Genomic DNA, 22,178 nt, shown 5'->3' on the forward strand with positions numbered 1-22,178 from the left:
TGAAACAAATTGGCAGGAGAAAGACTGTGAAGCCGAAAATATATGTCATCCTTAAAACAACTAGCTCGATCTTGGATAAGTTAAAACAAACCCCTAAATAAAATAGATGCCTGTGTGTATTAATGGGAATGATATAAATATTGAACTTGGGGGAGCTGGTGTAAAATCTTAATATTGGTAGTGTGGATACGCTAAAAACCTGTCTGTAGAAAGGAAGTACCTAATGAAATCTTGGAAATAAACTTGTTAAAGTTAAAAAGCGTGAAGACAAAGTTGAAAAAAAATTGCGAATATTGACTCTTTCCATATCTATTTATAATGGTGCAAAAATGTTTGTTAAGGACAAAAGCTGTCTATACCTGCATAAGTTCTTTTTAGCCCTGCTTTAAGACCCTGCGGAGGCTCGTTTGTAAATTTGATTGACATTTGCAACAAGTTGATCGGGAACTGGGGATGAACCTCGGTGGTAACCCACAGCCTGAAGTCTTCATTGACAGTTTCTGTCTCGGTGACAAGGTCCATCAGTTCATCCATAAACGGCAATCCAAGATGGCAGTTTTGCAGAAGAACCCAGCCGCCCTATCAAGAAAAGACGTCATGATTTTACGGCCTTTTTATGTCATGATTATATGGCATGATTATATGAATATTTAACGAACTTCCTAAGGCTCTGACGTCATTTAAGCGCCCTCTCGATGCACTTAGATGCAGAGCGGTCCATTTCCAGAGATCTAGGAACTATTCTGTTCTGTCATTTTTAACAGTTATTCTACTTAGTTAGAAAAAGCTACCTCTAGAAGCATTCTCAATATGTTAAGAGTTTACTTTCTGTTTTCAATCCACCTTACCGCGTAAGAAATCGAAAATTAATGTCAAGATGTCAAGAAAATTGATAATTGTTGGTTGCTTTCTACTTTGTTGGGTACATAACGCAAACACACAGGCAGAGCCGCATAAGGAAAGCGAATTACGTCTCTACTTAACGGTATGAGTTCATAATGATCGTATACTGATAACAGCTAACTACATGTATCAACTAGTTCTAGCAGCAAAGGAAAGAAGAAGTGTACGATGAAAAGGTATGCTCACAGCTTGCATGAACTGGTTCAAAAGTCTTCTGGCATGAACCTCCTGACCTTGGCCCATTGACACAGCTCGACATTCTAAAATTCAAAATGACACCGTGTTACATGTCGCAAGAAACCTGACGTAGGGACAATAGTTGAATTCGAAATATACAAGAAAAATGTGCTAATTAAACATTTCACGTCAAGGATGAGCAAGAGAACTTATTCGATTTACATAGGAGTGTTTAAAAATGAAGGAAGAGAAGAAAGACATAAATATGCTTGCTCTATCAAGAGGTAACATTCTAGGAACGCTGAAAAGATACTCTTTGTCTTTACAGCAAAAGAAATTCATTTCCAACTTCAAAAAAAAATTAAATTTGCTTACTTTTGTTAATGAAAACATACGGCATCTTACCTAATTTGAGTCTTTTAGCCAATGATTCTATGTTATTTGTTGGATCAGATCCCATAGACAAAAAGCATATCATTGGTGTCCGTATATCGCTCTCCTCCCAAGTTTTCTGTAGGTCCAGAATAACACCCTCGGCATACTTCCGTCCAATCGACTCTTCAACGTATTTTCGTGCTTGTGATAGTGTTCTATCTGGGCACCATGATCTAGCAAGAAAATTTTGCGTTGCTTTAGATGCTGGGAATGTTTCAGAAAATGAGAACAATCTCGATGGCTACTAAAACACAGAGTCTAGAAAAGTTTTCAACCTTCCTCTGGCCAAGAAAATCTTACTTAAAACCTTTCTCATTTTGAATGGTTTTCTAAAAAGGGCGTGGCCAGGAGGTTGGTGGTATTCAACTAGTCTTGATTTTCTCTCCTTGCAACTTCGCTTTTCCACAACGTTTTAAAATATTGTTTCCTGAGACATGTAAAGTTACATGATTTTATCAATCAACAATAAAATTCAACTTTATTAATCATAAAAAGTTCATATTGAACATATTCAAATTAGAAAAACAGGAGGTTTGTAAATATTATTTGATTGTTTCTATTTTTGTCAGACAGTATTTTGAAAAACAAAAGGCAATTCGATTTCTTCAACTTCCTCAAGTTTCCAAAAATTTCTGTCACCTTCCTCAATTTCTTTTTGTTTCTAAAACCTTCCTCCGGCCAGTGGCCGTGGGGCCGTAATGTTTTCCTGACTCTGCTAAAACATGACTCTGCTACACTTGAAAACGCTTTCATTCCCACATAGGCGCATAAAAACTTGCATAGGAATGTCAATAACGTCTTTTTTCTATTTGTAGCTTTTGTACTTTAGTTATTTCTGCCTAGCACTCGATAGTTGTTTTAAGGACACTAGGAAGCTATGCTTAACAAGCAGTGCCCTGACTCATTCTCCCGTTGTCACCACGGCTCGTGATTCCTACGCCTGGAATTGCAGAGACCTTGTGCCTTCCCTCTCTTTACGTAAAAGTCTGGTCATATCAAGGACTCAAGCCCAAGACCCTTGGATCTGCAGTCACGGCGCGATTAGCCACTGAGCCATCCTTGCAAGAGCAATTTCGCAATTTGATCCCCTTGAAGGTCAAGGAGGAGTGGTCTTTCATAACGAGATCGAGTTTTGGTTTAAGGAGCCTTCACTTTCGGAAGCCAATTTGCTAGAATCTGAGGAAGGCCCGCGTAGCAGTCTAAAGGAGAACAACTTTGATTCCTCTAAAAAGATCTTTTGATGGTAATGATTTTAGAACAACCATTCTTCAAACAACAATATCAGAAGTTACGTTCAACGGATTCTGAAGGTCTTTTGTACGGTAGTTATTGATGAATATTGTAACAATAATCATGCAATGAATCATTATATTTATTTTTACCTGATAAGCAGCAACTTCCTAAAGGTGTCCAAAGATTGGCTATAACCATCCGGTATTTCAGCTTCTTCAGGAGCCTCTTTGTCAAACCATTGCTTCCATTGTTTTTCATTTCGAGATATCTAGCGGATGAATGTGATTGCATTTTACTTTAAGATAAAACTTTGAAAGTGCAGTACCCATTTTAGATTTGACATTTTTTAACAGATAAGCTGCACCAGAGCCAATCTTAAGACAATAAAATTGACAATCAAGGAATTGTATATTTTCTTGTGAGACAAGAAATTTTGCTAGTCATCGGCAAAGCACAGAAAAAAAAAAAGATATTAGTTTATGGAAACCGCTTTTACCTGGTTAATTATATCAGAAAACTGAGGCAGCTTGCTAAGTTCAACGAGGTTAAGCCACGTCATGTCTAAAATCCATTTCGATGGCTTTGGCTGAACTTGCTTCAGATCAAGAGATGCACCACCTGGCGGCGAAAAATACTTGGTTAAAAACAGCAAGAAAGAGGAAAATTTTCATATGAATAAAAGGCAAACTACATGGTAGATGGGTTTTCGCAACAATGTAATTCTCTCGAACTACAAAGCTGACATCTTGATGGTCCTGATTTGGCTAAACGACAAAAACCCAAAGCTACGTTATCACTAACTAAGTTATCCAGTTAGACTATAATTTCATCACTTAATTGTCTGTTATACGACTTTTTATTGTCCGTCAAAATTACATTTGGTTTGAAAGCCAAGTACCCAAGCTAAAAATTAGGACTCGTAAATAGGTCAAAGAATAAAACTTATGACCAGTGCAGTTAGTAGACTGAACACAAATTAGCAATAGGATTAATATGTACTAACTAATTACCTTTGATCAATGTCATGAACTCTTCATGTTTGATCTTTCTGTTTTGAAGGTCAATCTTCAAAGCCAGAAGCAGAGTAAAGAGGAATTTGTCATCTTCGTACAGACCACGGCAAGAGTATCTGAAGATTTCGTACGTTAAATATTCAATGATATTGTGTATTCGCTTTCCAGTTATAGGTGAAGGTTGAGACCTGAAATATGAATTCAAAATTAGAGAATAAATTATCAAAGACTTTGACAATGTAAAATTTGGTAAAAGAAGCAATGTGAGCTTTCTTATGATGAATTTAGTGAAAGGCGACAGCAACTTTCCTGTGCTGTAGACAATTGGTTGGAAAGCCCTGTAGCCAGATAAATAGTATTATAAAATTGAATGACTGTCATTGAACGAACTATCTGGATTGGGAGGCATGCTGTTTCTGGGCATAAAAAAGGGATGTTTCTTCGACCATTTTATTTTTCGCTATTGAATCACAATGCTTGCTAGGCTACAATAACTTTTAGAATCAACGCAAAATATCTGTGAAAGATATTTGGAATTAAATTAAAAAACGGTGATCTTAAAGGTGGTTAGACGAGAAGGTTTAGTTTGCTCGTTTCTAGTAAAACCATTGCATCGTACAAAACCAGAAATGGAGCATGTCTCTGGACATCTATGTTATCTTTCTATATCTCTGACATAAAGCACCACAAAACGATCAATAGGCTACAAGATATATCAGGAAATCAGTAAGCAATCAACTCATCATACAACAAGTTGATTAGCAATTCTATACACTGCATTTGCATTGATGTTTCAACTAACAACTGTAGAATCAGTTAATCACATAATCAATGAATGAATCACTCACCTTTCCATTGACAAATCAAACAATCCAAGGAACTGCTTAAGCGACGTCTGGTACATACAGTTGACGTATGACATTTCGACAATAAGAAAGTAAAGGATGCTGCCTCTAGTTGCAACTGTAAACAAGATGATAAATTATTCTTTTAAATATCATAGAAAACAGTGTGATTTTTCTGCTTAAAGCTGGTGGCGACTGTCAAGGCAAATATGGCCTAACAAACTTTTAGCTAGAAACATCGGTCGTGAAAGATTGTAAAACGGAAAATACCTGGCCTGTACTCTTCTCTGGCATTGTTGATCTTGATTTCTGTATCAGCTGCAGTGTTCAGCTTCTGTCCTACTTCTTCAGCAGTTGCTTTGGTGTTGCTCAATACGTCAATCAACGTTTCATCGTCTACAAGAGAACCCTCGGTGCTCGTTAAGCGATATAAAAGATTGTCTTCAAGTTCTTTCATCTTCCGCTTGTTTGCCGATACGTCTTCTTGTAATTTCGTTTTTTCTGCTTCCAATTCCTGAAATGAAAAGTAGAGAGATATTGAAGGCCGTTTGGAAATAGAAAAGATGCACGTGTAGAATTTGGAAATCGACTAGCGATTTTGGTATAAAATACCCTGGAGCTGGAGAATCAGTTATAAACTACATAAAAAATGACACCAAAGTTGATTATGATTGGAGCGCAATTGATTTTTGTATCAAATGGATCAGTTTCTTCATATTTACATGACACAACATGATTTATAGATATACAGAGATGAAGCAAATAGTTTATTACTAGAACGTATTTGAAACATCAAATACAATAGCAAGAACTACACAAGATCAAGTCAAAAGCCATTGCTTACTAAACAGACACAGGAAAAACATATTTGATTTGGCATAGCTCTTTACAAAGCTTTTTCAAAACTGAATGTGTTCAAACAGTGCACATTTTTGCCCTATTTGATGAAAAAGTTTTCTAAAACAAGGAAGGTGTAGCAATAAAAGAGCTATTCCAGTTTCTTCATTGCTAAATGAAGGCTGAAAATGCTTGATGCCTTTTTCTTCAAGGAAAAAGCATAAAAAATCATTCTTTGATTTTTGAAATATTTTTAAGTTTATAAAACAAATGGAACCAGTTTAGGTGATATCTAGAATAGATAAGCATAGTTGAAGAGATTGAATTCAAGTGAGGCAGTTTAAAGCGTTTGTGTTGGTTGTTGGTACACGAAGACCCCTGTGAAGCTTTAGGTCACATACCTTATTCAGTTTGATTTTATGAATGGTGACCTAAACAAATAAGGGTTCATTGAAATTTTTCCTTTATACTTACACTTTTCTCTTTCAGAATTACTCTTCCTAGCAACTGATCTTCCAATCCTTTCATCGTGACAGTGAAATCAATTATCGAGGTTCTTGCACTGATCTAAAATTGCATTAAAGGTTGAAAATTATTTTAGTTCAGGATAATAAAGAAGCATAAAAAGACTTGATGATCTGCTTGAAAAATGTGAACAATTTTTTTGCGGTACAGAATTTGAAAATGGCTTTGAAAAAAGCAAACATTTTACAACATACCTAAAACTTTTTCGTCTGACACTCCTCAGAGCATAAAACGTCAGAATAGGTTCCGAAAAAACACGATGGAAAAATATATACCCAGTTGTGGATCGAAATAGGCCAATCAGAAAAACGCAAGCACAAGACCGGTGTAGTTTACCAATCAGTGCCGCGAGCCTAAAGAAAAATTACCAATGGAGTCCAAGAGAGAAAACGAACTCCTTTTGTCTACACAATGGCGGCTTTTAATTGTCTACACTTGATGATCTTATTAAAATAAAAAATGATTTAAACTGAAGAAAGCAACGGCAGGTGACCGAGCGAATCAAATGAGAATAAGAAAACGCAACAAACCTCGGGAGTGTATGCTGGGTTAGGTAACTTCGTTGTTATATATAACTTGAATCCATCCATTACATCTATTTCTTTATCGCCAACTTTAACCTGGAAAACAAAATATGCTATAAAAAGAAAGGGCACTAGAAACTATATTGAATTCAGTAATAATTCTCAAGTTTGATCCACAAATATATGCATTTAACAAAAAATATGCTCGATACTAAGAATTAGGATGTTGGCTGGTTACTAAACAAAATATTAACTTCAGAAGTAATAAAAAAAAATACTTCTTGAAAAGGCTTTTCCTTACACAGATAATTTAACTAGAACAAGCTGCAATTAATGCGAGCCAAAAAACGCAAAAGGTTGATAGTTTTCATAGCTATAGAAGCATAATAAATATATCGCTTCACAAAGCTGATTTAAAATAGAACAGATCGTGGCTATAAGTCAACAAATAAAGCAGACTTTCCATTGCTTTTAAACAAATCAGCATTAAGTTTCCAAATTCACCTTTAGGGTAGATCCAATCTTGATGAAGTTCTTTTCCAGGATGTTATCCAAAGCCGGATCAAGGTCTTCGCCTACATCTTCAATCATCAATGGTCGTCCAAGAGATAAACTATCTTCTATGTGGTTGCGGAAATACTTGTGGTTCAAGGAAGTCAACTGCAAAAAGAAAAGATAGAGAGATCGAGTGATTTCTTTTACACATTATAGTTGGGATTTACCAGCTGCCAAGGTGATGATTATATGTCATTTAATCTGTAGAGGATATTTGTTTGCGACAATTTTCAAAGATATTCTCCAAATTGAATGTAGTACGACTTATGAATCAACTCTAATTTCAGCAAATTATGCCCACGGTCAGAGCCGCAGCCCTAGGACCCGCACTTATGGTAGCCAGTAGAGGCCCAAAACTAAGAGGCGACTACGGTGCATTTCCTGCATTGAAAAGATAAACTTTTGACTGAAGATGTGCATTTCCTCTTGTCTATGTCTAGCATAGATAGTGCATACACTTTACAAATTTACAGTTGCTTTTCTAGCTAACATGGTTGCTTTTACCACAACATCATCAAGATCAACTGAATACAGAAGTATCACATGTCACCGCCCACCTGTAATCCGCTGGTGTGCTCTTTGTTTTTGACCCATATCTTACCCTGTCCTTGGGGATCAATGAGAAGCGGATAACGCGATGCTTTGCTGACAATGATTCCATTTTGAAGTGAAAGCTCGTCGTTTGGAAGACCTTGAAGATTCCACTCTGTGATCTATACAGGACATGATGAGAAAGAGATCAGATAAGTTTAGAAACATTGTTTTTCAATTAGTTTTTAAGTGGCCATTTGTTAATGAAAATTAGCCAATCAATAAGCATGCCAGTGGTGCCAAGCTTACTTATTGACCAATTCGTGATTAACAGAGCATAACCCATTTAAGTATTTGAGGATGTCAAGATCATGTTTACCATTACCATGATACATGAATAAAATCTAAAAAGCAATCCTTAAGTTAAAAAGCAACTCGCAAGCTAAAACCTATAATATTATTGATCAACTTATCAAACAAAGCATCATTTAAACGCAGGGACAATTATATCAACGGATGATTTACTACACAACCTTCTACAACCTGTCATGAAGAAAGTTTCGGAGACTTACAGTAGCAGAATCAACCAATTCTGACGTAACACTTAGTTCTTGAGTGAACGGAATTTGTCTTTGTCTCATTTCTCTTTGCCAGTTTTTGAACAAATTTGATCGGAATTCTTGGTTAAAGGGACCAGAATACGATAGAAAACCAGTGCACAGCAAAACATCGCCAACAAGCCTAACAGAAAACAAAAATAAAAACCTTTCAGGCCGGAAGAAAGAAATCGGGGTGCATGATATTTGGGGAAAAATTTTAGTCCCTTAAGAAAACTTTTTTCCGACTAAATTTTCAAAACTCTAGCTTGAAGCGAGCAAGCAAAATAAAATTCAACTTTCATAATAACAACAGAATTTTCTTTTGAACGTCAGCAACAACTATAAAACTACCAATATTTGACTGAAGGGTAGAAAAGAACATAAAAATCGGGTAGTGTAGTACTCAGGTAAAGAAAAAGGGGGGATTTGTCATTTCCAAAAATTCAGCGGCTTTTCCACATTTTTTCCCTGAAAAGGTAAGCTAAAAGATATTTACAAGTGGTTTCAAAATAGGCTACTAAAAGTTATCAAGGAAAGTAGAGCCAGAATCTATGTTCAAACATGAAATTTTTCAAGAGAATAGGTATACCTGCCAATCTGGGCTTCAAACTCCTTGCTTTGCTGAGTCCATCTCTCTTTTTCACCGGACAGTCCGCTGATAAGTGCCGAGGCGGCCACCATTTTTCGCCTGCATGTTTCTGCATCATCCAGGAGGTCCTAACATAATCAAATGATAATTATGATATAGCATAAAATTTCACAATGGAAACAGAAACATCTTGTCTGTATAAGTTTTAGTTATTTTATCAAACGCATATCAAACTATCAAAAGTTAGGTACATCCGGGATAAGCATCTTTCAAGAAAGGGGTTCAGAATTGACTATCAAGAAAGACGGAATTAATCTGTCTTCTTTGAATAATATCTGTTATCTAACTTCTGATCAGTTGAAAGATAGTTAAATCAAATAGAGTATAAACTGTTGTTGTTAGTGTGAAAGATTGAAGTAATAAATTGTGAAAGGCAAGACAAAAACCTGACGTGGTTACATGACAGAATATTCTTAACTATAAAATCTATTAGCTTTTCGGATCCAAAGATTTGGAATTCTGTTCCATTTAAAATAAAATCATTCAAAAATGCAAATCAATTTAAAGTTCTTATAGAAGATTGGTACTTCTAAAATCAACGCACCTGTAACGCTTGCAGTCAATGACGCTACATGTTAGTGTATATTATGTTAGTGTTCCATGTTAGTGTATATTAGTGTTCACACTATTGTTAAACTAACAATAAAAAAGATGTAACTATTATTATAACTATCTGTTATTCTAAAATGTGAATGAAGAGGAAAACACATGGTTACCTGCTTTTCTTTGACAGCACTGTCATACAACATTTGGACCTCCTGCAATTCAGCCTCCTTTTCGTTGAGCTGAGCCTGTGCTTTGTCAAGATCTTTGTTGGCTAGTTCTAGTTTCGCTTCCTGAATTGTTAGATTTGCCTGTGAAAACAAGAAAGATATTCATAATGATATCGAAACATTGACTTCGATGTTAGTAAACTCAACATGTGCATCGATAAGCTCAGCAAGCAACTAATTAATAACGAAACTAAGGCTATACTAAGCGTATAACAAAACTAAGCTTATTCAAAGGCTGAAATCTTGGTGCTATCTTTGGCCCCCCTTGTTCTACTTGGTGCCCATCAGGCCAGCTTAAGCCTCTGTCGAGAGCAAAACAACTCCAGGGTTTGGCTGGACTCAAACTCTATATGACTGACAAAAATCCGTTCATTTAAAGTCAGTTACATTTTAATTCCCCAGTCAAATTTGAACCTTACAATGTCAAGTGGGATGAATGAGGAGGGTGTTGTTAAAAAATTACAAGAGCGCAAGAAGACTTTAGCACAGAAATCTGTCACTTGTTATGCGAATCAGACAAACCAAATATGCATACTTACTTTGAGTGGTAAAACGTCTTTATTAACAGTAAAGAAGTTTGACATGGCGATAGTCCAGTCACAGAGGCCAGCAACGTTCCCACATACCTGAAGAAAACAATCAAAAATTTGGTATAAAAACATAAATGGTAACTAACAGATTAGCTAACACTGAAATGCAAGGAACATTGAAAAAGTTGTTTGGTATCATTTTCAATAAGTAAAATAGGAAAAGCATCTGGTAATACTTACGCGTTTGGCGCTCTCTTGGCTGTAATCTTCAGCTTCGAAATAAGGCAGCATCAATTCACAAATCTCATCATTAATAGTATCTTTTGGAAACTGCTCGAGTGCTTGAAGAAATCCGGTTTGACTCATCATCTATGATAGAAGGAATTCAGTTGCTACTTACAGATAATGCATGAGTTGCTGTTCGTATCAAACATATGAAGGAAATGAGGGTTTGCCAATGGAGCTTTGTTAGTTCTTAAAAGAGTGTGCCGCTCTGTAGGATTTAAGTGACTGAGGGAGGCAATGGGCAACAGGATCTTGACAAAAGTTTTTAGATTTTACCCGATGTCGACAAAAAAACTGGTGATGATGCGATCAAGCAATTGCAGACTGTCTCTCTTTGGTTTAGTGCATAGAACAAGATGGTGCATCAGGCAACTCTGATTTGCAACTTAGAACCGTTATGTTCTTTGAACCTGAGCGTTTAGATCTGACACATCGAACAATCTATGATAGACCGGTAAACAGTAGCTTTCAATAAATTCACATTGAGATTTAAATTAGTCTAGAACTCGTATTGAAAGCTCTTAGTCAAAATATGAACTGAAAATTACACAGAGTTTAGACGAGTACAATAAATCAGATGATGAATGAAGTCCTTACTAGCTGACCCGGTATGCTATATGAATTTCTTCTCACTATGGGACGGCGAGCGCGAAAAATGACAGATGAACATGGAAAATAATTGTTGTGCCTTAATCAAACATTAAGAAGCAGGGAGGGTCTATTGGGCGGATTAAACTGAAATTACTTGAGTACATAAGGGGAGTAGCAATAACATATCAAGATTTTGTCATGATGCAACTAAAGAGTTTTCTAGTGATGCAGCGTCTCTACCTTGAATGCCTCACCCCAACATGGTTTAACACAATTTCTTTCAGTGTCATGCTGCACAGAATTCAGCTTCTTTTGAAACAAAATCAACACACAATCCATGATTCTCATGATCAAATGGGGTGGTTTTCCCAAACGTCGAACAGTAGCAATGTCTGCAGGCTTGATTGTCTAAAAAATAAAGTTTTGGCAAATTTTAAACATATCATCAGCTAGAAAAAGCTATAACTTCAATTAAAAAAGGCCAAATGGAATGAATCACAGAGACAGTAACAGGATTACTACAGACGTTGCTCTTTTTAATATCAAAATAAAAGACTCTGGCAACGCAGATGAAATTCTATACAACTGCGTAGCTGTTTGTGTTTGGTTTATGGCAAAGAATTTCCAAATTAAGACAAAGCAAAGCAGTTATTGCTGGCCAAGCTAGATTTAGGTATCTAGTTTAATGGCTTTATTGAAAGGCTATTGCTGCAATCTTACTAGCAGACACGTATATTTGCAGATTTTGGCCAAAGCGGAAAATGAGTTATCATTTTTAATGTATATGAAAAAACTATCCTTTCAAAAAGGAGATATCTCAGTTAGAATATAAGTAGAAACATGCTTTAACCATGAGTTTGAAGCTGTCACGCACATAATTAAACATATAGACTTAAAAAACTTGCTTACCTGCAGAGCAGCTTCTGCTTTTTCAAGCTCTGGTCTTGCAGCTTCAAGTTTTATAAATGCAACTTCTTTATCCGCCTAGTTAGAAAAAATCGTCAATCGTGGTGACTTGTAACAACAATCCAAATACAAACCAAACTTAATGAAATGTGGATAAAAGAACCTTTAAAATAATGGCTTCGTTGAAACGATTGAAAATATTATTAATACATTCAAAGTCATTCAAGAAGGGCGATTGTACCTCAATATTCTGAGAACAGTGGAATATGTTAATATAAAGATCGGGAAAGATTTTGTCTATATTGTGAAAAATGAATAGTAATTTTGGAAACAGACAGAGATTAATACGTCATCCTTAGCTAAGTCACACATGGAAATTTTACAAGGAGAATCTTACATTGATAACATCCACAATGGCTTGTGCTTTATCTTTGACTCCCTGCACTTGAGATTTCACTTTTTCTGCAGCTTGAGCCTTTACTGTGACCTCCTTAAGAACCTGTAAAGAAAGGGTAAACATGTTCGAGATAGAGTTTCAAAACTTAATGATATGGGTGTGTTCTTGAAAGTACAAAAACATAACCAAACTTGAAGTGGTTACTCTTGGCAGTGGTAAATATGCATTATAAATTTCTGTACCACCTTCAGTAGACAACCTGCATAGCACGGACATGATCTTTTCTGCCATCAACATATGCCAAAGTTAAGATTCGAAGGCTTAGATTCGAAAGCTCTTAGGGGGCCCAGCTCTTTAAAACCAATAGCGAACAAGGTTGAAAGCGAAAGACTTAGGAAAAAAAATTGAATATCGTTCTTAAAATTATTTGTAGCTTTGCGAGGCTGCAAGGGTGCCAAACACGCGCAAAACAAAATTCGGTGCATATCACGTATTTTTGTACACAAACCTTTTCAGCTTTTTCAGAGGCCACTGCGAGCTCTTTCTCTTTAACTGCCAATTCACGTGATAACTCTGCCACTGACTCGCTGGCTTCCATCAGTTTCGTCAATCCTGTATTCATTCTCTTTGCTAAATTTCCAATTTCCTCCTTTTTCATTGAGTAAATTGCCTTGTACCCATTTATAAACGACAGATAAGATTTTGGTGTCACATGTGTAGCACGGCGATACCTATGATAAAAAATGAAATCATAGTAAAAAAGCTTTAAAATTGAGGCGATCAGATTATATGTTACAGAGCAAAAATGGACATTGAGAAATCTCAATGAATTACATGTATCGTATGTTGGAAGGAACATGCTGTTTTATCCTATCCCCCAATCTTTGGGTTGTGCGCCCTACGTAGCCAGAATCACACTGGCACGTAAATTCATAAATGACGGAACTTTTTTGTTTGGTAGGGACGCAATCCTTTTGAATGGATGGAAGGGCTCTCCTAGTGCTGTAAACAATCCGAGGATTGACAGCAAAGAAACAATTGGTTATGGCTGCCTAATTTGACTCTCGAATCGCAAGGAAGTGTTACCAATCCATGGTAGTTTCAAATAAACTGGGCACTTTTGCGGACCAAACTTTTGAACAGCCGAAAAACTTGCGATCTTCTCCTTAGTATAAGATAAAATGACGTCTTCAGGATAGCCGTTGTCCAAGAAGATCGTTTTGAGTTACATGTATATACTCTATAACATTGAATTGGGGTTGGAGTGAATAGTCTCACTATAGATTTATTCTTACCGGTTTTTATCTGAAAATTTTCTCAACAGTCACAAAAACACATAATTTAACCAACACAAATTGCTCAACTAAACACTACTGGAAATCGTAAGGGCAAAATTGAAATATTATTCTGATACTACTGCATGGAATTATAGTGTTTAGAAAGGACCTTGACTTAAAATATCATTAGAAAGGGCCTTGATTTAAGATATCACTATTTCTATAGCGGCTCAACTATTTCTTTTCAAGCGGCACTGATTGGTCAACTTATACAGTCATGTGCTCGTGTTTCTGATTGGCCTATTTCGATCCACAACTGGGTATATATATTTCCTAGCGTAGAGTTTTCGATCTATGTTCTGACGTTTTAAACTCTGAAGAGTGTCAGACGGAAAGCTTTAATTTACTAAATGTTTGCTTTTTTCAAAGCCATTTACAAGTTTTGTACCACCAAAAGATTGTTTGCATATTTCTTTTCCTTTTCGTCGGAGATAAGGCAGATGCATTAACAGTCTGAGGACAAATGCAGTGGGTGATTGACATTAGACGACCAAATAAAGCATGGATTTGCTCATTGAATCAATTATAAGAAATTTACCGTTCGAAATATTCTTTGCAGTATTTCGCAACTCCATCATGAATAGATCCCATAGAACCGATAAGCTGTGCTTTAACCTCTTTTTCACAAACAATTGGGAAATTTGAAAAGAAATGATTGGCTACGGCAATCAAAGCATCCTTAGGCCATCTTTGTAGCCAATTGATAGTGCAGCCACTAATAAGACCGGGGAATTTCAAAGCTCTGCTTCGGAACTTTTCTCCAACCTGAGATACAAAAAAGCAATGGAATGAATAAACTTGCAATTAAAGATCTGTATACCCTGGTTGTAAAAAATGGCGATGAAGAAAATTGGTGCCAGATCTTAGGTAAAAATGTTTTGTTCACTTGGCTTATAAAGTGATGACTTGCTGATGACGTCATGAGCAGTCTTGCAGCCCGTTTTTCAATAAAAATGTCTGAAATCCTAGAGTTTATTTACGGAATACTTAGAGGATGCTAAGAATGCTAGATTTTGAAGCATTAATTTCAATTTAAACAAAACATGAAGCGTTTCATTTTTTATAATAGCTATGTTACCTGGCCCACATCACAAGAAGTGTCTATGACGAATGTTTGTTTCAGAGGAACAATAATGAGCATACAAATGATGTTAATGAAGACAACTGGCGAGAGGTCTTTTACAACGATCTTTATAGCAAATAGACAGACAAGAAAAGGCATTGTAATAACTAATAACAAAACTACTTGAAAAATAAGTAAAAATACTTGGATGCCATTATGTCGGGATGAGCATACCTGTAGGCCATTTTTAATACAAATGTTTAGAATACGCGAGCTTTTTTACTGAATTCTAGATGCTAAATTTAGAAACATTTATAAGCTTTTATTTTTTAAAAGTTGCCATTATACGTGGTCCATATCAAAGTGATGTCTAGGACCAAACAATGAACATACACAAAAAGACATAGAATACACTCACTGGCGAAAAGCAAAGAGCGACGTGAAGATTATGTCGGGCCCTCGTCAGGAAATAATTGTACAGGTTTTCTTGAGTAGGAGGCCTTCTTGGGTATTGTTTCTTCATTATTGGAATGAGTTCACCGCAAATCTCATCAACTTCATCTCTCGCAAAGAGGTTTGAAATCTAAAAGACAAAAACAAAGCAAGTAAGATGTTGAACTTAAAGAACAAAATAACGCCAGAAAAAAAAAGGAATGGTAAAGACAGATGAAGTGGAAAATTTGGCACTTACGTAGAACCCTGGAATAAAGAGATCTTTAGAAGCAGCAGTGCATCAAAAACAATATTAAAGTAGCAAAAATTTATATTTCTTTATGCATTGTAGCTCTGAAATTCCTATTCCAGTATAAAAAGCACTTTATGATTGGCATAATAAACATCTAGACATGCGTTAGGCACATACCTCTCCAGATGAAAGCAGGTTGTTTAGATACTCCAAAAATCCTTCGTCTTTGATATCTTGATCTGTAAAGATGAAGGTGATTCCTTGTCCTTGTTGTCCAGCAACTCGGTACAAATATTTCAGATCTTCCATCAGATTTGAAGCATTATATGACCTTTGAAAATTTGGAGAAAACGTCTTATATAAGAATTGAGGAAAAATCTTCACATTGAGATATCTTTCATAGATAATAGACATTAATCTTATCAAAGATTTTGATGCTGTGATATCCGCACGAAATTTACATTTAAGAAAAACTATTTGCTTTAAAAAACAATGTACCAATGGCAGCTTTCGATTTTAGAACACCTAATACAGGACACAATTTAAAAAAACTATTACCTTGTCAGAGTTATCTGAAACGTTTTGTAACCAGCAATAAACGAGGCCAGTTTTGTTAAGCTTTGTTTTCCTGACCCACCAACACCAACAAGCAATGCATTGCCACGTGGGGTTCGAATGATTCGAGAAATCTGGTGAGACAGTAAAATTCAAACAGGAAAAGAAGGAGAGCAACAAAGGACCACTAAAAAAACCACGAGAAAAGATATGATAAGAAACGTTTCTATTGATAATACTAAGAGAGTACATAGATTTCTACAATAAAACACACAACATTGGCAATCTATTTAAATCTAACCAACTATGTTTTCGCAAGTTCGGCTTTCTATTCTAGCATTGCGGAAGATAGGTCGTGCAATGAACAACCTACTCTTTTCGTTACAATATAGCCCCAGCTATTTACAATTGAATTTTTATTCTATGGAAAGCGATAAGCAATTGCTTTTCTGAAACAGAAAACAGTCAAACCTTGATTAAATTGATCATGGCATCCTTGAAGAAAACCAGGTCCATTCTAGCACCTCGTATGGATTCATTGTATTGTTCCATAAACATATTAAGCCGATCTCGCAAGTCAGCCCAGCTTGGTATCTGTAAGAAAAGTTAACAAAATTGGTTACTTTACTCATAGTGATTGCTTAGGTAAATCAATACAGGATTCTACAGGCAGAGTCAGGAAAACATTACGGTCGCACGGCCATTGACCGGAGGAAGGTACACGAAAAACAATAGAAGCTCCTATGACACACCCAAGCAACGCCCACTTTATATTGTTTTGTAAGGAAGTTTTGCCTTCTGGGATGTATTTGTCTGGAGGAAGGTTAACGAGTTTTCTTGACTCTGTCTACATGCTTTTTATCAACGAATATTAAATAACGTACTGCTTCATAAACTTTTGGTGTTTCCAGTTCTGCGTCATCTGGCTCCTCTCCGGTTGGTTCATCTGGATCGCTGCAAGTAAACAAAGGCTAAAATGAAATATTGTTTATTGAATACTGGTTCTTTTACAAGTTTTCAATAAAAATTACCTCGATTATAGTGTAATAACCAAGTAGCAAGCAAAACACACCTGGTTGAAGCTTAAAATTAAATTCCAACACTTCATTTATTTACACTAATCAATAGCTTATATAAACAATGACTAGAGACGATGTATACGACAGTGACAACAGACAAGGAAACATGACATATTATTACATATTAAACAGCCATAGACCTGGTAAACGATATAAATCTCTTAAAGAAATGTTGTTAAGGAATTTTGTCCTCAAAATTTGAAAGAAGAAACAGTATCTCTTCGACGAATAAGATTTTTAGTTGTCTGAGTGTCTAACTTTGAAATAAGAACATACCGTAGAAAATCGACAAAGTATGCAACGTCTTTCAGCGCATCTACGCTATCTTCACCAAGCTCTTCTTCAGCAACACGTAGCATTGTTTTGCTGAACCAGTCCTTATCTTGCTGCTCTGTGAATCTGTCTGCAATTACTCTAGTTGTCTCGTGATTCCACAGCGACAGTAAAATCGATTCACTAGTGATGACGTCACCTTGTGAGTTCAGCATTCCTTGCCATATGCGTGAGAGATCACGAAGGTTGAATACATAATGGAACTTTGCCGGGGTCGGAAGCATTTTAACCTAATTGATGCATACAGAAATATTAGAAGGTATATCGACAGGCAAGAGTCGAATAACAAAATTCTTAGACAGCTGTAGGCATGCGTGCAATTTCAAAAACATTTCTGGCTCTTTTAGTTTAAGTCGAGACTTTAAAAACTCACCTTAGTTAGCTGCCAAAGTCTTCTAGTGCAAGAAACTAGCTTTATAGCAAGTTCTCTTACACTGGCTTCAAAACCTCGTTCAGCACAAAAATGGCCTGCACAAATTACACCTGGAAATGAAATGAAGTCGTGCGTTTCAATCTGCAAAAATGGCAGCGGGAAGAAACAAAAGGGAAAAAGTGAGTGGCAACTGGTAAGTCCAAAAAATTTGAAAACCCTCACGTACAGTGCACTTCATAATTTCTTCTTTAATTGTATATATCATTATCTATCAGTGTTATCATTTAGGTGATTTGCAACATTTTCCAACGACATATCAACATTTTACTACCCCATCAAGGCAAACAGAAAATCACCACTGCAAAAAGCTAACGAAGAGAGACAAACGTACCAAATATTTTGTCAATGGACGCGTTACTGGGAAGGGTACAGTTGAATATGCTGAACCGTCGCTTCAATCTTTCCGGAATGTCATTTCGACCACCTCCAGGGTGGATCATTGCAGCTAGAAATTGTATATCAACGATGTTTGTGAAATCACCAGGCTTTTCTAAGTTGTAAAATCCGCCCATTTCCATTAACTGTCTCACAATTTCATTTGTCACCTTTAGAGGAAATGAAGAGATAATAATTTTCAGAAACAAAAAACAAAAACAAGATGAACAAAAAACTTTATAAACCAAATTTCGAAGAAGTTTTGTCCATTTCCATAGTGCTGGCACTACCTTGCAGATAAGAACGAGAAAACTTGTGCATTCTCTGCCGAAAACATTGATCATTGAAACCAGCAATTACAATTGACTAAGTCACCAGGTACTCACTCCATCGTGTAAACAATATTGCAGTGCAATGGGGGGGGGGGGGAGGGGTGCGAGGGTACCTTAACATGTTTGAAGGTACGGGGACGGACGGTGCAATGGACGGACCAGCAAGCAGAAACCACTGATCTTACCTGGTCGCCCCATTCATTTATGATTGGCATGTTGACGTCATCAATAAAAACCGTCATTCTCTTCCCTGCTGGCGGGCCAAATGTGTTTCCAACTCGCTTGTCAACATAACTTTCAATTGTTCGCTGAGGATCAAGAAAAACAAAACACGATTAATTATCCTAATCGAAACAAAAATGGAGGAATTTAATACCGAAAGGGTCTGTGCATTGAGAATAAATTACTCAAACGTATAAAGGGGCGAAAGAAGTTTAGGTAGGAAAAAACACATTTCTTAATGACTCAGAATATCCTAACTCTATATGACATAAAGTCTTTACAAAACACGCCGAGACCAAGGGACACTTTATATTGTTGAGAAAAAATGAATCTAAAAATCAGTGTCTAAAAATCTAAAAATCACTGTGTGTCTAAAAATCTAATGCTAAGGGGCATTTTTAGAATTTTAAAGTATGAGGTACAGAGAGGAGGGGCAAAGTTCCCGGCTCTCTTCGAATGCCCTTATACCTTTCAAGTGCTTTATAAAAATGCTATTTGCAACAATCTGCTGAAAAATTAGGCTTTAAATTAAGCTTTTCGCATCACCTGAAACATGAGTGGAGTTGAGGCAGATGAGAAGTTGAAGCTTTTGCTCAGGTGCTTCTCTGGGTCATATTTGTTCATGAAACTCTTGAGCATGATTGTCTTTGCAGTTCCTTGTTCTCCAATCAGCAGAGCAGCCTTGGAAAGAAAAAAATAGATCAACTTAAGGCGAAGAATCAGGTTCGGATAATCCGATTAACCTCGTGTCATACACGTCGAGGAGTTTTGTGACTGCATCAACAAATCACAAGTCGCCTAGGGTCAGGGAACACTCTCCTGAAAATATGAAATCTAGAAAACCATGATACCTATCCGAATTCTTCATGTTCGAACTTTGCATGCAGGATATATCAATACATGTGCGGGAGAATTTCATAACATGGTTTTCAATCTACCTTTCGGGTATCGCCATGTCAAGAATATAGAGAGGGAAAGAATTTCAAAGTGGTGCCTCTCGGGTTTGAAACCTCCCATAGGTAGAAAAATAAGTCTTAATCAAGGAAATTGCAACAAAGCAGAAGAAATCTAGTAGGTGTTTAGATACTGAATGGATAACAATACTTCAATAATTAAACTCTGAAATGCAAATGACAACATGACCAAACAATTATTGTTAAGGTATATTTTTACATTCTTCGTAACCCCCCTTACTGGATGTTAAGAAAATGATCCCATTGGGGATAGCAAACTATCAGAGAGACATTCATAACATTTATATAAACTTCCTGTAGAAGCTACAAAAATATCTTCAGAAAGAAACTTTTAACGAAACTCGTTATCAGCCTATGAAGGCTAATAACAAAATAGATGTCTTACTTTTCCTTGCTTTGAGATTGTGTCAATAAGAAAATCAGTTCTAACATTGTCCACATTTGGAACCAGAATGGACAGGTAGTCTGGGGTGTGGTCCTTTGGGTAGTGGTACTCTTCAACTCGAGTGGTCCAATGCTCCCAGTCACCTAAGCGAGAAAAGTAAACTTGCAAATAGTAACCAAACTCTATAAATCGTTTAACAAGTTACCTTGACTTCATGTTTTTAAAAATGCACGCAATCACTTTGATTTAAGCTGATCAAAAAAGGTGCAAAAGTTTTTGCGTTTGTTAGAAATTTGAATATAGGATGGTGACGACGAGGAAATGTTGACTGTTGCTTCCAAGAGCGATCATTTAATACCAGACACGTATCAAAATACGTCAAAAACGAAGGCAAATCACGAAAGGTTTCTTTAGAAACTTTGTAATTTTTAGTCATTCACAATCAACATTTAACAATGATTCTTTTTATGAATTTTTATTTGCTAAAATATTCTGTTGCGACAAACAAGCTCTTAAAGCCAAGCAAAAAAAAGAACTGAAAAATATTTATTCCTCATAATTAACCATTTTTTTAAATGCCCATGGAAAGACGTTGGGCCAACAAAAACAAGTTTAACTGTTTATATCATCAAAAATAGGCTTAAAAGCTACAATAAAAACTATGTTTCTACTTCCTTACCCGCATCTGATACAAAAAATTCAAATATTGTGTTCCCAGAATCTTCTGCAATGACTGGTAAGTCTACACTACAATTTTCTCGCATGAAGATTTCTAATTTGAGTCTGTCGTCAAGCTCCAGAATGGCTCCAATACTCCACATAACTGCAAACACATACAAGCGTTGCAAATGTATATCTTTCAACTGAATTCCTTCGTCTGGCTTTGGAAGGAGACCTTGCAACAGGTTTATAGACTGGAAAGAGACAAGAAATTTTCAGAAAATGAGCATGATTTGGATACGAAAATTGGCGACAAAGAATATAGAAGAAGGGAAGGGTGACCTTAAAAAACAAAATCATACACGTATGCAAACCTCAGTATTTGAAAATTTTCGTAATTGAATTTCAAAACAAAACGAATTGAGAAATCTGAAGAAAACCCTAAAGGTATCAATTTTTGTGATCTTTCTCCTACCTCAAAAAGTTAGGTAAGCAATGACTTTTGGCAAGATTTCTCGATGCAAAAAATTGCTTTTTAATGTACACATTAATGTTTTCAAGCATATTTTTACCAAGATCACCTCAACTTGCTCTTCGACTAGCTTTCAATTCCTTTATCACACATCTTAAATAAATGTTTCTCGGCATACCATATGTAAAAAATTCCCCTCAACATACAAAGCCAATACTATACATCGATGAAAATGTTTAACTGCAGATTTCACTAATGGCGGCTCAAAAGGCCCAGATTTTAGTTACTTTTTAATAACAAGAACCGAGGGTGTGACCTGTTCAAACTTTACAGGTTGCACTTCAATGTGGGATGACCTGATCATTTGGATTATGGTTTAAAACTTCCCAGTTGACGAGAACACACGTGGTAATTGGGAACAAATTCTCATAACAGCATCCAAAAAAGATTTGATTGTACCTGAGTAATGTAATTGCATTCAAGGAGATCCATTTTCGCAACCAAGCTCTCTTTGGCATACGTGTAAATCTCTTGAAATGAATTGTCATAGAATGTCCTTAGCGTTTCAGCTTCCCTTGCATGGCGTGATTTTAGCCATGCTTGCAGAATCGGTCTCCAGTCAAGGGCAGATGAGCTCATGTAGACCATTCCATTTCTTGACACAGTAGCCGGGGAGGCGTTATCGATGTTGTGTGGTTCAAAGACAACTTTACAGTAAGGTGACATTGGTATACGATCGCCATTAGCAAGGGTGAGAGTCTTGTTATCATCCAACACAGAGTTCAAGTTTTCAATCCAGATTGCGTCAACTGGCCCATCAAGTACAATCCAAATCTTTTCTCCTAAAGCAGAAATTTTTAGCATGAGATGAAGAAAAACTAAATCGGTTTTTCATGGCAAGTAAAGTTGAGAAGTTGACGGTGGTAAAAATTCTCAAGATCAGATAATTTATAGTTCTGAATCAA

General features: G+C 36.3%; 1 protein-coding gene across 1 annotated transcript in view; it reads right to left on the reverse strand.

The window, feature by feature from the left end:
* LOC135691193 (dynein axonemal heavy chain 5-like) overlaps nucleotides 1–22,178 on the reverse strand; it is a 50,977-nt gene that overhangs the window by 5,663 nt on the left and 23,136 nt on the right. Inside the window, exons 35-69 of the mRNA XM_089116019.1 lie at nucleotides 21,673–22,055; nucleotides 20,761–20,995; nucleotides 20,082–20,224; nucleotides 19,269–19,403; nucleotides 18,686–18,808; nucleotides 18,125–18,338; nucleotides 17,734–17,843; nucleotides 17,304–17,590; nucleotides 16,833–16,902; nucleotides 16,420–16,542; nucleotides 15,952–16,082; nucleotides 15,571–15,724; nucleotides 15,127–15,291; nucleotides 14,184–14,410; nucleotides 12,817–13,039; nucleotides 12,309–12,410; nucleotides 11,915–11,989; nucleotides 11,246–11,413; nucleotides 10,370–10,498; nucleotides 10,139–10,225; nucleotides 9,543–9,680; nucleotides 8,767–8,894; nucleotides 8,151–8,319; nucleotides 7,605–7,760; nucleotides 6,997–7,152; nucleotides 6,499–6,588; nucleotides 5,918–6,010; nucleotides 4,877–5,120; nucleotides 4,610–4,724; nucleotides 3,759–3,949; nucleotides 3,245–3,366; nucleotides 2,898–3,016; nucleotides 1,486–1,688; nucleotides 1,090–1,163; nucleotides 360–579 (exon numbers count right to left, since the gene is read on the reverse strand). Of these exons, the coding sequence (XP_088972145.1) occupies nucleotides 360–579; nucleotides 1,090–1,163; nucleotides 1,486–1,688; nucleotides 2,898–3,016; nucleotides 3,245–3,366; nucleotides 3,759–3,949; nucleotides 4,610–4,724; nucleotides 4,877–5,120; nucleotides 5,918–6,010; nucleotides 6,499–6,588; nucleotides 6,997–7,152; nucleotides 7,605–7,760; nucleotides 8,151–8,319; nucleotides 8,767–8,894; nucleotides 9,543–9,680; nucleotides 10,139–10,225; nucleotides 10,370–10,498; nucleotides 11,246–11,413; nucleotides 11,915–11,989; nucleotides 12,309–12,410; nucleotides 12,817–13,039; nucleotides 14,184–14,410; nucleotides 15,127–15,291; nucleotides 15,571–15,724; nucleotides 15,952–16,082; nucleotides 16,420–16,542; nucleotides 16,833–16,902; nucleotides 17,304–17,590; nucleotides 17,734–17,843; nucleotides 18,125–18,338; nucleotides 18,686–18,808; nucleotides 19,269–19,403; nucleotides 20,082–20,224; nucleotides 20,761–20,995; nucleotides 21,673–22,055 (5,502 nt within the window). The remainder of the gene's footprint in view (nucleotides 1–359; nucleotides 580–1,089; nucleotides 1,164–1,485; nucleotides 1,689–2,897; nucleotides 3,017–3,244; nucleotides 3,367–3,758; nucleotides 3,950–4,609; nucleotides 4,725–4,876; nucleotides 5,121–5,917; nucleotides 6,011–6,498; nucleotides 6,589–6,996; nucleotides 7,153–7,604; nucleotides 7,761–8,150; nucleotides 8,320–8,766; nucleotides 8,895–9,542; nucleotides 9,681–10,138; nucleotides 10,226–10,369; nucleotides 10,499–11,245; nucleotides 11,414–11,914; nucleotides 11,990–12,308; nucleotides 12,411–12,816; nucleotides 13,040–14,183; nucleotides 14,411–15,126; nucleotides 15,292–15,570; nucleotides 15,725–15,951; nucleotides 16,083–16,419; nucleotides 16,543–16,832; nucleotides 16,903–17,303; nucleotides 17,591–17,733; nucleotides 17,844–18,124; nucleotides 18,339–18,685; nucleotides 18,809–19,268; nucleotides 19,404–20,081; nucleotides 20,225–20,760; nucleotides 20,996–21,672; nucleotides 22,056–22,178) is intronic.

This window comes from Rhopilema esculentum, chromosome 4, assembly GCF_057945365.1.
Source record: "Rhopilema esculentum isolate cy_ngs chromosome 4, ASM5794536v1, whole genome shotgun sequence".
NCBI lineage: Eukaryota > Metazoa > Cnidaria > Scyphozoa > Rhizostomeae > Rhizostomatidae > Rhopilema > Rhopilema esculentum.